Source organism: Salvelinus namaycush, chromosome 20, assembly GCF_016432855.1.
Source record: "Salvelinus namaycush isolate Seneca chromosome 20, SaNama_1.0, whole genome shotgun sequence".
Taxonomy (NCBI): Eukaryota; Metazoa; Chordata; class Actinopteri; order Salmoniformes; family Salmonidae; genus Salvelinus; species Salvelinus namaycush.
Genome location: NC_052326.1, coordinates 332,277 through 347,038, shown reverse-complemented (window position 1 = coordinate 347,038; position 14,762 = coordinate 332,277). Strand labels below are relative to the sequence as shown.

At 44.2% G+C, this 14,762-nt stretch overlaps 1 protein-coding gene across 1 annotated transcript in view; it reads left to right on the top strand.

Annotated features, from left to right (window-relative positions):
* The first annotated feature begins 325 nt into the window (after positions 1–325).
* Positions 326–14,762, top strand: part of brpf3a (bromodomain and PHD finger containing, 3a) — a 23,801-nt gene continuing 9,364 nt past the window's right edge. Inside the window, exons 1-8 of the mRNA XM_039015537.1 lie at positions 326–634; positions 6,684–8,192; positions 8,434–8,590; positions 8,685–8,816; positions 9,002–9,130; positions 9,251–9,563; positions 9,678–9,965; positions 12,699–13,259. Of these exons, the coding sequence (XP_038871465.1) occupies positions 6,703–8,192; positions 8,434–8,590; positions 8,685–8,816; positions 9,002–9,130; positions 9,251–9,563; positions 9,678–9,965; positions 12,699–13,259 (3,070 nt within the window). The 5' untranslated portion in view covers positions 326–634; positions 6,684–6,702. The remainder of the gene's footprint in view (positions 635–6,683; positions 8,193–8,433; positions 8,591–8,684; positions 8,817–9,001; positions 9,131–9,250; positions 9,564–9,677; positions 9,966–12,698; positions 13,260–14,762) is intronic.

Sequence of the window (14,762 nt, the reverse complement as noted above, 5' to 3'; positions counted from 1 at the left end):
ACATTGTGCACCTTGTTCACTTATTTAACCGTATATATTAAAAGGAATACAACTTCTAAGCAGCACCGTGTGTGGACTGAACTGGATGTAACAGGTGTTAAATACTGTTGTCCGTCGTTAATGAAGACAAGGCGCGCAAAAGAGAGGTCGGGTAGTTTTTCTCAACGCTTTGCGATAATGTGTTGTCCCGTTACAACTCGATGCAATGGGTTTTCTGTCTTGGCCAATCATAATCGAACGCGCGTAGTGTACGCGGTAAAATTAGGCTTGTGCTAGTTTTTTTTCCTCCAAAGGGGCGTTTTTTTCAAGCCATCTTGACTGAATATCTAGCTACATCCCAAGGTAGCTAGCTAGCTACATCATTCTGACACATCTTACATTATTTTATGTACCATTTAGTGTAGGTATTTCAAGTTGAAGACGTCTAAATCACAGATATGTAAGCAGGTCGAGTTTGAGCATTTGTCCGAAGTCACCATGGAGGACTGAAGTGCTGAAGATGACGCTGTCGCCCCTGAAATTACCGGGTAGCAATGGCATAGCTTGTTACTAGCATGTCGGTCGTATTTCAACATTAGTTAGCTAACGTTATCTTTCTCTGGCTCGCGCATATCATAGGATCACGTTAAACAAGGTAAACACTTCCGACATTTTGGCTGACTTGTTTGTTTTTGCTTCATAAAATATGGCGCTCGTCATGTCGAGCTAAATGTGCCCTGTGCAAGCTAGCTATCAAATAGTAACGTTAGCTATTTAAAACGTTAGCTAGCGTTAGAGTTGTGTTTGAAGGGTCTGTAGCCTGCGTACACATACGAGGACACACATTGCGGCATTCTAGCCGACATGATACTTGTAGTTGTGCACAGTGTTAACCCAGCAATAGTGCCACGGTTATGTTGTTGCTTATCAGTTCACAATAATAGTGACTGCAAATGTTGTATGGATAAAATGGCTGACAGTCGGGTCGGTTTGGTATTTAGCGCCCTGCAACCCAACTATGTGAGCAGAAAAATAGAAGATACGAGCAGTTGATTGGTTACATATAGATGTGTGGAATTTTCTCGAGCTGTGATTGGATGTAAACTAGGGTGTTATGTTAGAGTTGCAGCATATAAACTGCTGTCATTTTTTTTTATTTAACCAGGCAAGTCAGTTAATTAAGAACAAATTCTTATTTACAATGAACATTGGGTTAACAGCCTTGTTCAGGGGCAGAACGACAGACTTTTACCTTGTCAGCTCGGGGATTCGATCTAGCAGCCTTTCGGTTACTGGCCCAACGCTCTAACCCCTAGGTTACCTGCCGCCCCGTAATCATACCTCAGTGACTATAATAGCTACCAAATTGCTTTTAGTGTTTTTCTGATATGAGATGAATCAATGTGATAATTTGTTTGATTGCAAATCAGTAGGCCTAATGTCTCTTCTGCTGTGTGGCTATTGGTCATTTCCATGTGAAAGGTCCCACGAGCATGAACATGTGAAGTTCATAAGAGCATGTCAAATTGGGTGTCAAATGAAAGCTAAGAGTCTATCTCTTAGACTTTAAGGCATATATACATTATCTTCAGAGAGTATTCACACCCCTTGACTTTTTCCACACTTTGTGTTAGTCTGAATTTTAAAATTGATTAAATGTAGATGTTTTGTCACTGGCCCACACACAATACCCCATAATGTCAATGTGGAATTATGTTTTTTCGAAATTTTTACAAATTAATAAAAATGAAAAGCTGAAATGTCTTGAGTCAATAAGTATTTGACCCCTTTGTTATGGTAAGCCTAAATAAGTAAAGGAGTAAAAATGTGCTTAACGAGTCACATAAGTTTCATGGTCACTCTGTGCACTAATAGTGTTTTTTTAATGACTACCTCTGTACCCCACACATTCAATTATCTGTAAGGTCCCTCAGTTGAGCAGTGAATTTCAAACACTGATTCAACCACAAAGACCAGGGAAGTTTTCCAATGCCTAGCAAAAAAGGGCACCTATTGGTAGATTGGCAAATGAAAAAAGCAGACATCGAATATATGTTTGAGCATGGTAAAGTTATTAATTACACTTTGGATGGTGTATCAAAATACCCAGTCACTACAAAGATACAGGCGTCCTTCCTAACTCCGCTGCCGGAGCGGAAGTATGCCAGTCAGGGATTTCACCATAAGGCCAATGGGTGACTTTAAAACCGAGATGGATCAACAAAATTGTCGTTACTTCACAGTACTAACCTAACTGACATAATTAAAAGAAGGAAGTCTGTACAGAATACAAATATTCCAAAACATGCATCCTGTTTGCAGCAAGGCACTAAAGTAATACTGCAAAAAAATGTGGCAAAGTAATTCATTTTTTGTCCTGAATACAAATTGTCAAGTTTGAGGCAAATCCAATACATCACATTACTGAGTACCACTCCATATTTTCAAGCATATTTAAGGACTGTGGAGTTTTTCAGGAGAAAAATAAGAAACAGAATGGAACTAAGCACAGGCAAAATCCTAGAGAAAAAACCTGGTTCAGTCTGCTATCCACCAGACACTGGGAGATGAATTCACCTTTCAGCAGGACAGTAACCTAAAACACAAGGCCAAATCTACACTGGAGTTGCTTACCAAGAAGACAGTGAATGTTCCTGAGTGGCCAAGTTACAGGTTTGACTTATCTATGGCAAGACCTGAAAATGGTTGTCTAGCAATGATCAATAAACAATTTGACAGAGCTTGATGAAGTTTGAAAAGAATAATGGGCAAATGTTTCACAATTCAGGTGTGGAAAGCTCTTGAACCCAGAAAGACTTAGCTGTAATCGCTGTCAAAGGTGCGTCTACAAAGTATTGACTCAGGGGTGTGAGTACTTATGTATATTAGATATTCTTGTACACTGAACAAAAATATAAATGCAACATGTAAAGTGTTGGTCCCATGTTTCATGAGCTGAAATAAAAGATCCCAGTAATGTTCCGTAAGCACAAAAAGCTTATTTCTCTCCAATTTTGTGCACACATTTGTTTATATCCCTGTTAGTGAGCATTTCTCCTTTGCCAAGATAATCCATCCACCTGATGGGTGTGATATATCAAGAAGCTGATTAAACAGTATGATCATTACACTGGTGCACCTTGTGCTGGTGACAATAAAAGGCCACTCTAAAATGTGCAGTTTGTCACATAACACAATTCCACAAGTTTTGAGAGCGAGTGCAATTGGCATGCAGGCTGCAGGAATGTTTGCCAAAGCTGTTTTTACTTATTTAAGTAGGCAAGTCAGTTAAGAACAAATATTTTTTTTACTGACAGCCTACTCCAGCCAAACCCTAACAACATTGGGTCAATTGTGCGCCTCCCTATGGGACTCCCAATCACAGCTGGTTGTGATACAGCTTGGAATCGAACCACGGTCTGTAGTGATGCCTCTAGCACTGAGATGCAGTGCCTTAAACCACTGCACCACTCAGGAACTCTCTGTTGCCAGAGCATTGAATGTCCATTTCTCTTCCATTATCCACCTCCAATGTCGTTTTAGAGAATTTGGCAGTACGTCCAACCGGCCTCACAACTGCAGACCATGTGTAACCACGTCACCCCAGGACCTCGACATCCCCTTTTGTGGGGAAAAACTAATTCTGATTCGCTGGGCCTGGCTCCCCAGTGGGTGGGCCTGGCTCCTCCGTGGGTGGGCCTATGCCCTCCCGGACCCTTCCATGGCAACACCCCTGCCCAGACATGTGAAATCTATATATTAGGGCCTAATGAATTCATTTCACTTGACTGATTTCCTTATATGACCTGTAACTCAGTAAAATCGTTGAAATTGTTGCATATATATTTTTGTTCAGTATATTTCATTTTCAATACATTAGCAAACATTTCTAGAAACGTTTACATTTTGTCATTATGGGTTATGTGTAGATGTGTGAGATTTTTTTTTTTTTTTTAATCCATTTTGAATTCAGGCTGTAACGCAACAAATGTGGAATAAGTCAAGGGGTATGAAGACACTATACATTGTTCAACCATTTTCAATCCCCAAAATTATAATGGAATAATTAAAGCCTTTGATTTCTTAGAAAACATCTACCAGAAAAAGTCTTAAAAGGTATTAGAAATGAAACACAATTTTGAAGTAAAGAGTGGCACAGCAGTCTAAGGCACTGCACTTAGTTCTAGAGGTGTTACTACAGACCCTGGTTCGATCCCGGGCTGTATCACAACTGGCCGTGATAGTGAGTCCCATAGGGCGGCGCACAATTGGCCCAGCGTTGTCCAGGTTAGGGGAGGGGTAGGCTGTCATTGTAAAATAAGAATTTGTTCTTAACTGACTTGCCTAGTTAAATAAAGGTTAAATAAAAAGACCCTTGCCAACTAATACCAACAGTTATATTTAGATTAGGATACGTTTTTTTGCCTTCTGTAAGTTTAAGAAACATTGCCTTGTGTCTTGAATATCCGTTACCAAAAACCCACATATCTTTAAGATAATTAAACATTTCTCTCCCTCATGAGGGAAGATAAAGAAAATTATCAGAAGGAACAAGTAAAAGTAGTGTTTAGTGTGTTTAGTAGTGTTTAGTAGTTTAGTAGTATTCAATTAGTGTTTTTACTAATACAAATTTAGTTTATGAATTAGTAAGTGATTTAAACTCAATTCTGTTATTAAAACAGTAACAGAATTTCCCCAAAAATTGTTAACGGAATTTCTGCAATTGATTTGGCTACAATGGGAATATCATAATAGTCAAACCACATTTGGGTGACCTGCTACTGTCCTCCCTTCCACTGGCATACTGTTATGTTCAGCAGAACTGTTTTCTTTCTCTTTCTGTCGCCTGGTGGTCAAAGCAAGAGTGTGAAAAGTCTGGACAACCACTCACTCACATACATTTTTCTTACTGGTACTTACCCCATGAGCCCCTCTTTCTATTTACTGTAACCAGCCCTTTACCACCACTTTACCACTAACCAGCCCTGTAACCACTGAGCACCGACGTCCACGGACGTTGAAAAGTAGTTGAAATTTGGTCAATCCACCCTGAACTTGATTTCAACATCCACAGACGTCTGGACCGGCCTTGATTTGGCCCAAACATAGACGTCCATGATTGGTTCAGATTTGGTCCGGAACAAATCTGAACCAATCATAGACGTCTAGTTTTCACAAGTTTGGACAGTACAGTATAGTAGAGCACAGTACAGTTAAGAAAGTAGTACATTACATTACAGTACAGTAGAACACAGTACAGTAAAGAAAAGTAGAGTACAGTCCTATAGAGTGGAGTAGAGGTCTGTACTGTACTCAGTAGAGCACACAAGCATGGGTAGGTTACACTATAATGTATTTTATTGAACTATACTTTACTGTACTCTACTGTATGGTACTGAACTGTACTCTACTTGACTATACTCCACTGTTCTGTACTTTGATCTCCAAACTTGTGAAACATCGAGGTCTGTGATTGGTTCAGATTTGGTCCGGACCAACCAAATTTGGTCTTGATTGGTGGCGGAGCTCATTAAAATAATAGCCAATGTGTAGATTAATACCCAAATATGCAAAGGAGGATATTAAATATTTCTACGTTTGTTTACCTATTTAGGATACATCACCATGAACTATACATAATTATGCATTTCTGTATAGTACAGATCAGGGACCCATGATGAAATTCCGTTTCTGCAATTCTGTTACCGGGTGTAAATCCACTTCACTTACTGTAGTTTAATTACCAAAGATATGTTTTCAAACTCAGGGTGTCATGTCATAGCAGACATCATTGAATCTTAACTCAGAGCAGATATTTAAGAGTTTTTTGACAATGTTGTCACGTAAAAAGCAAGGGAGATTTTACAGAAATTCTGTTACCAAACTTTGCATCTGCACAGTTCTTCCATTAAATGTTTTTGTAAAAATGTCAGTGTAAAAGTTGCAGAGTTGTATGGTTTGTTATACTTTGAAATTAATGTTTTTTTGTTTGGCATTCATATTAAATGTTTACCATGTTGTGCTGCTGTCATGTTGTGTTGCTACCATGTTGTTGTCATGCTGTGTTGCTACCATGCTATGTTTTCATGTGTTGCTACCTTGCTATGTTGTTGTCTTAGGTCTCTCTTTATGTAGTGTTGTGTGTCTTGTCGTGATATGTGTTTTGTCCTATATTTTTTATTTCATTATTTATTTTTAATCCCAGCCCCCGTCCCCCACAGGAGGCCTTTTGCCTTTTGGTAGGCTGTCATTGTAAATAAAAATTTGTTCTTAACTGACTTGCCTAGTTAAATAAAGGTTCAATAAAAATAAATAAAATAAAAAATGAAAAATCTGAGTCTCAGTACAATTACCGTTGAATTGCCCTATTTTGACCAGAAAATGTCATGTGCATGTTCCTGTGAATCTCTCTTGCACAAACTTGCAGCAGGCTGGCACTGGTGAGTGCATTAGCTTCTGTATGTTGATAAGTTGGTGTTTGACTGTTTCAAAAATCCTCTGGTGGGTTGTCTTCCTTATCTCACATACATCTAAGTTATAGTCTCTCTATCCTATTGTGCTATGTAATCATCATTCATGACATTTCAAATGAAGGATACCTTCTAATTAGTTCCTCTATTGATTTATTGTGCAATTCAGAATTGAACAACAGATTAGTTTTCTCTTTCTTTTGCTTAACTCCATCCTCACCCTCTCCATTCTAGGAAACTAGTGCAAACCCCCATGAGGAGGCTGCGGAGGCGGGGATGCAGTGCTGGAGAAGTTGGGCTTGAGATGGGCCGGGGCCGGGGAAGGGGAAGGGGCAGGGTCTCCAGCGTTCGGCCGCGGCCGCCTTCCCCCTATAGACTGCAACTATCTCCATCTAGAGAGACTTTGACATATGCTCAGGCCCAGAAGATGGTGGAGGTGGACCTGGATGGAAGGCTTCACAGGATCAACATCACAGACCCTCTGCCAGTCATCACAGAGGACGAGATGATGGCTCAGGACATTGTTGAGTGCAACAGTAACAAAGAGAACAGCGAACAAACCCAGAGCAGAGCCAGACCAGGGCGCAAACCTCCCAACCCAAAGGGCCGCAGGAGGGAGAGCAAAACCTCATCTCACCTGAGCCGACGTTCTGGTGGTCAGCAACACACGCAAAGCCAAACCGATCCTTCCCAGCACCCTTCCCCCCAAAGCCCTCTCCCTGAGCCCACCTTCCGCGTGCTGGACTCCCTGTGTCCTTCAGCCGCACCTCCCCTCCCTGCGGCCTACTACCGGTTCATAGAGAAGTCAGGAGAGGAGCAGGACTGTGAGGCAGAGTACGACATGGACGAGGAGGACCTGGCCTGGCTGGAGATGGTCAATCAAAAGAGGGTGTCTGATGGCCACGCCTCCGTCTCCCCGGATACCTTTGAGCTGCTGATCGATCGTCTGGAGAGGGAGTCCATCCTGGAGTCACGGAGCCAGGCCCTGTCCCAGAGTGCCATAGACGAGGACGCCTTCTGCTGCGTCTGCCTGGACGACGAGTGTCTCAACAGCAACGTCATCCTGTTCTGTGACATCTGCAACCTGGCCGTCCACCAGGAGTGCTACGGCGTGCCCTACATCCCTGAGGGCCAGTGGTTGTGCCGCTGCTGTCTGCAGTCCCCCTCACGCCCCGTGGACTGTGTGCTCTGCCCCAACCGGGGAGGTGCCTTCAAACAGACTAGTGATGGACGCTGGGCCCACGTAGTCTGTGCCATATGGATCCCAGAGGTGTGCTTTGCCAACACGGTGTTCCTGGAACCCGTGGAGGGGGTGAAAAACATCCCCCCAGCCCGCTGGAAGCTCACCTGCCACCTGTGCAAGCAGAAAGGCTGGGGCGCGTCCATCCAGTGCCACAAGGCCAACTGTTACCGGGCCTTCCATGTCACCTGTGCCCAGAAGGCTGGCCTCTTCATGAAGATCGACCCGGTCCGAGAGACCGGGGTCAACGGAACCACCTTCTCTGTAAAAAAAACTGCCTTCTGTGAGAATCACTCTCCGGTCGGGTTAAGGCGAGATGGGTCTGGTGATGTGGAGGGGAGGCTGGTGGGAGGAAGGGGGAACAGAGGTCAAAGGTCATACACTCAGAGCCCCCTGGCACTACCCAGTAAAAAGACTCCCAAGGGCCAGAAGAAGAAGAAAGGTCAGACGACCCGTCGCTCCGCTGTGCCTGTACTGCTGGTTCCTCAGATCCCCTCTCACAGGTCAGCCCTCCCACACCCCTTCTACCAACACAACACTCCCAGTAGAATTTTTCTCTTTGTCTTCTTACTACTGGTATATTTGCTTTGAGTAATCTTCAGTTTAGAGAGCACATTTTTATAGCCTAATAATAATGTATGTTTAATTGAACAGTACAACTGCCTTGTACTAACTATTAATACACTATCTATACAGTGGGAAGATGCCAAAATATGAATAACAGTTATTGCAATGTATGAACAGGCTGAACAAGATTTGCACTGGGGTTGCTGTCCAGAGGAAGAACCAGTTCATGCAGAGGCTTCACAACTACTGGCTGCTGAAACGTCAATCCCGAAACGGCATGCCTCTCATCCGGCGCCTGCACTCGCATCTGCATGCTCACAAGACTGCTGAGCAGGTCAGGAAAATAGAGGGGGGGAAGGGGGGCTTAATGTCAATTATAGATCTCGTGTTGATAGTGAAATGTAAAATGTGTGTTTGCATGTGTTCAGAGGGAGCCTGATGAGAAGCTTAGTGCGGCAAGGGAGGAGCTACGGTACTGGCAGAAGTTGCGGCAGGACCTGGAGAGAGCCCGGCTCCTGGTGGAACTCATTCGCAAGAGAGAGCGACTAAAGAGAGAGCAGGTACTTTTGTCAGTCGGGGGAGGCCATGATTTTACATACTGTATAATCATGAGTTACCATTTGCATATAACGTATGAAAATAATGCATTTTTACAATCACTGTATCTGTCTAATTGCTTTCCTTAAATTACTCTGCGCCCTTTCATATGACCTCTTTCTCTCCCCCTCTTTCATTCTCCCTCCAGATGAAACTTCAACAGGCCGCTCTGGAGCTGAAGTTGACCCCTGCGTTAATACTGCTGCGCTCCACCCTGGACCAGCTTCAGGAGAAGGACACGGCACAGATCTTCTCTCAGCCTGTGAATCTAGCAGAGGTTAGTAGAGTTAGATCAGTTGGTCTTTTTTGCATTGCTTTACAATTCAGCCTCTAGCAATGCTTTTCTCACCTGCTTCTTTCTTGAAAAGTTTGTTCGCTTGTATGTTTTTAATTGAAGGTCCCGGACTATCTGGAGTTCATCTCCAAGCCCATGGACTTGTCCAGCATGCGTGCCAAACTGGAGTCCCATTCTTACTGCTCCATTGCAGACCTGGAGGGCGACTTCAACCTCATGGTGTCCAACTGCCTGAGGTACAACTCCAAGGAGACCGCGTTCCACCGAGCCGCCCTGCATCTGCGGGAGGTGGGAGGGGCCGTCCTCCGCCACGCCCACAGACAGGCCCAGAGCATCGGGTTGGACCCCAGCACGGGCATGCACCTCCCAGACTTTCCCAACATGCACGGCTTCTACCAATGCACCTGGGAGGACGGTGAGCACAGCTCACAGGTTGGGTTGGCCGTGGAATGGCGTTCAGAGAATAAAGCTTCACAATCATAACTCATGTCCCTCTTCTCTTTCTCCTCTTTTTGTGTTCTCTCGACAGTGGACTCTCTCCTGGACCCAGACAACAGGCTCCACCTGTCCACAGAGGAGCAGCTGAAGGCCCTGCTGGAGAAGCTGGACGTGGTGACGTCCATGCGCTCCAGTGGAGGGAGAACCAAACGCATCCGGCTGTTGCGCAGAGAGATCAACATGATCGGGCACAAGCAGCAGCGCTCACAGTCTCTCAATGGGAAAGAAGAAGAAGTTGAGGAAGAGGGAGAAGAAGAAAAGGGAGAGAAGGGCAATGTGGAGAACGGTCCTTTAACATCAGCCTCTACCCCGGGGACAGGTAAGAGAAGGGATTTACTTTTATTGTTGCTTTCCAACCCTACTAATCTTTCTAGAATTGATGTGTTAGTCAAATTATTGATTTGTTGTTGTGCAATTCTGATTTGATTACCCTAAAGCAGGTATTCCCAAACTGGGTGAGGTACGCGCAATGTCGTCGGGGGTACGCCAAATAAAAATGTGATTCACATTTTTATTTTTATAATTTCGAAAAAATTATATATTTTTTGCAATTTTATTTTTCACATTTTCAACAGTACATTTATATTTTCCAACAGTGCTATACATTTTTTTCTCTCACCTGAGTAGCATCGTTTCATTGCCAAAAATGTTATTAAACCATCTAGTGTTCAGTGAAATAACAACACAATGTCAAATACAGATAGCCTAGTCAAATAATTAACATGCAATCACATTAACCGTTACTCTCTCGCGGGAAACCTTTACTCTTGCGCAGACATTTAGAAACAAAACATGACAATTTGAAAAATAAGCCACAGGAGTTTTCTGAGCGAGAATAAAGACGACTTTTGAGTAGTAAGACATGTATAAAAGCAGCAGATACCATTAATAATAAGGGGCTAGAAGAGTCAAGCTCCGTACTATTGTGGAGGACTTAATTCTTCCTGCTGCCGTCGATATGGCTGGGACAATGCTGGGGGGAAAGGGCAAAAAAACTATATAGACAATGCCTTCATCAAACAACACTGTTTCACAACGTATCAGTGACATGGCAGGAGATGTTTTGAAACAATTACTGCTTCGCATACAAGCCAGTGAATTCTATGCGTTACAGCTGGATGAATCAACAGACGTGGCGGGCCTGGCACAGCTCCTGGTATATGTCCGTTACGTTTATGGGGGGTCAATTAAGGAATACATCCTTTTCTGCAAACCATTGGAAACCAGGACAACAGAAGAGGATATATTTAATGTACTGGACAGCTTTGTGACATCAAATGGACTTTGGTGGTCAAGATGTGTTGGTATCTGTAATGATGGCGCAAAAGCCATGACAGGGAGATATAGTGGATTGGAAACGCGTGTGCAAGCAGTTGCTCCCGACGCCACTTGAGTACACTGCAGCATCCACCGAGAGGCTCTTGCTGCCAAGGGAATACCTGACAGCTTGAAAGACGTTTTGGACACTACAGTGAAAATGGTTAACTTTGTTAAAGCAAGGCCCCTGAACTCTCGTGTATTTTCTGCATTATGCAATGATATGGGCAGCGACCATGTAACGCTTTTACAACGTGGTTATCAAGGGGCAAAGTATTGACACATTTTTTAAAATTTAGAGATGAGCTTAAAGTTTTCTTTACTGATTAAGAAGTTGGATCTCTTTTCTGTCTGCATTAACAAGGACAACACACAGGTCTTTCCATCATTGTATGATTTTTTGTGTGCAAATGAACTCAAGCTTACGGACAACTCAAGCTTACGGTCAAATGTGATAGAGCGAAGCCCCTGAGTGAGCTGGGTGCGCAATTACGCAGGTACTTTCCCGAAATAGACGACACAAACAACTGGATTCGTTATCCCTTTCATGCCCTGCCTCCAGTCCACTTACCGATATCTGGACAAGAGAGCCTCATCCAAATTGCAACAAACGGTTCTGTGAAAATTGAATTTAATCTGAAGCCACTGCCAGATTTCTGGATAGGGCTGCGCTCAGAGTTTCTTGCCTTGGCAAATCGCGCTGTTAAGACACTGATGCCTTTTGCAACCACGTACCTAAGTGAGAGTGGATTCTCGGCCCTCACTTGCATGACAACTAAATACAGGCACAGACTGTGTGTGGAAAATGATTTAAGACTGACTCTCCAATACAACCCAACATTGCAGAGTTATGTGCATCCTTTCAAGCACACCCTTCTTATTAACCTGTGGTGAGTTTTCAACATTTTTGATGAACAAATAAGGTTTTATATGTAAAATGGCTAAATAAAGAGATTTTGTTGTAATGTTTGAGTCACTCAAATATCACATGAATAAACATTAGACGTGGCAAAATGTATAGAATTGCAAGAAGATGTCTGAGTGAAAAGTTTGGGAACCTCTGCCCTAAAGCATGAAACACACAGAGAATCTCACTGCCGATAGACTGCCGACAGGTACTTACCACAGTGGGAGGCCGGTCCTTCTCTTGCTAGAACAAAAGCGGTACCTGCTGTGTGCCGATCGGGTAGCGACGAACCTACCGATTCTACTTGTAGAATGGCAATGCTCGTAAGTGGCCAACCACCTGACTTAGAGCCAATCAGAGAGTACAAACTCCTACGTGGGGGAGCCAAAAATATATATATTCTAACGTTAGCTAGCTAACTCAACATTTGTCTATGGGCTGGCACTGGCAGCATGGGATTATGGAGAGTGAATTCAATTGTTTCTTCGTCATCTTGCTAGGTAGTTATCTAGCTGTGGCCATCTGGCTAGTAACAACAAGGGCTTTCTACAAAATAGCAACATTAGTGCAGATAGCTTGGAATCTAGACCATAAGCAATAAACATGGATATGCATTGCCAAACAACGCAACTGCCACCTTCTGGTTTGGAGTATTTTAACAAGGCTGAGTGGCTGACGACTTCCATTGTCTTTGGAGTGTGAACACAAAAGAGGTTGACTGCTGACACTGTTCAGAGGTGCTAAGTAATGTCGGTAGGCAAACATTGACAATCCTACCGGTGTGTCTGAGCTTTAACAAAGTGATAAATGCATGTTTCCTTCTTGTAGATGACTCTCCACCAACACTAGAGCCTTCATGCCCAGTGTCGTCCCCACTGCCAGGAGATGCCCCACCTGAACCACCCTTACTGGGCCTAGTGACCACAGGGCAAAGGTCACCAGGGCGCTCCTACAAGCGCCAGAGATCCTCCCGTAGTGGGGGCAACGGGCGGAGCGATGATGATGCTGAAGTTGGGGAGACACTGACACTGTGCAAACAGGAGGAGGCTTCTCAAGAGGTCTCTCCTTTGGAGACTCCCAGTCCTCCCATTAACGCCTGTCCTTTGGTTGGAGTTGGCCGTCGTACATCCGTTCTGTTCAAGAAAGCTAAAAATGGAGCAAGACTCGCAAAGAACAAGGCGGCTCAGTTACAGAACAGACGGACCACTGAGGGTAAAACCAATGGCTTGGACCGTACCCCCACCATTCCAAAACCTCCCAGTGTGACCGCCCTCTCCAACCCTGCCCCTCCTCCCACACCCTCCTCACCGTCATCCCACCACCTGAGGTCCAGAGGGTCCAACTCTGACAGCGAGGCAGACAAGCCCCTCCATCTCGTCAAAGAGGACGGTAGATATAAAACATTTAATTTACATTTGCTCTGTCATTTCATTCCAGCTCTATTTCGTATCGTCTGAGATCCCCAAAGATTGGAAAGTTGCCGCGGTCATCCCCCTAATCAAAAGGGAAGACACTCTAGACCCAAACTGTTATAGACCTATATCCATCCTGCCCTGCCTTTCTAAAGTCTTCGAAAGCCAAGTTAACAAACAGATCGACCATTTCGAATCCCACCGTACCTTCTCCACTATGCAATCTGGTTTCCGAGCTGGTCATGGGTGCACCTCAGCCACGCTCAAGGTCCTAAACGATATCATAACCGCCATCGATAAAAGACAGTACTGTGCAGCCGTCTTCATCGACCTGGCCAAGGCTTTCGACTCTGTCAATCACCGCATTCTTATCGGCAGACTCAATAGCCTTGGCTTCTCAAATGACTGCCTCGCCTGGTTTACCAACTACTTCTCAGATAGAGTTCAGTGTGTCAAATTGGAGGGCCTGTTGTCCGGACCTCTGGCAGTCTCTATGGGGGTGCCACAGGGTTCAATTCTCGGGCCAACTCTTTTCTCTGTATATATCAATGATGTTGCTCTTGCTGCTGGTGATTCTCTGATCCACCTCTACGCAGACGACGCCATTCTGTATACATCTGGCCCATCTTTGGACACTGTGCTAACAAACCTCCAAACGAGCTTCAATGCCATACAACACTCCTTCCGTGGCCTCAACTGGTTTTAAATGCTAGTAAAACTAAGTGCATGCTCTTCAACCGATTGCTGCCCGCACCCTCCCGCCCGACTAGCATCACTACTCTGGACGGTTCTGACTTAGAATATGTGGACAACTACAAATACCTAGGTGTCTAGTTAGACTGTAAACTCTCCTTCCAGACTCACATTAAGCATCTCCAATCCAAAATTAAATCTAGAATCGGCTTCCTATTTCGCAACAAAGCCTCCTTCACTCATGCTGCCAAACATACCCTCGTAAAACTGACTATCCTACCGTTCCTTGACTTTGGCGATGCCATTTACAAAATAGCCTCCAACACTCTACTCGGCAAACTGGATGTAGTCTATCACAGTGCCATCCGTTTTGTCACCGAAGCCCCATATACTACCCACCACTGCGACCTGTATGCTCTCGTTGGCTGGCCCTGACTTCATATTCGTCGCCAGACCCACTGGCTCCAGGTCTTCTATAAGTCTTTGCTAGGTAAAGCACCACCTTATCTCAGCTCACTGGTCACCATAGCAACACCCACCCGTAGCACACGCTCCAGCAGGTATATTTCACTGGTCATCCCCAAAGCCAATACTTCCTTTGGTCGCCTTTCCTTCCAGTTCTCTGCTGCCAATGACTGGAACGAACTGCAAAAATCACTGAAGCTGGAGTCTTATATCTCCCTCTCTAACTTTAAGCATGAGCTGTCAGAGCAGCTTACCGATCACTGCACCTGTACACAGCCAATCTGTAAATAGCACACCCAACTACCTCATCCCCATATTGTTA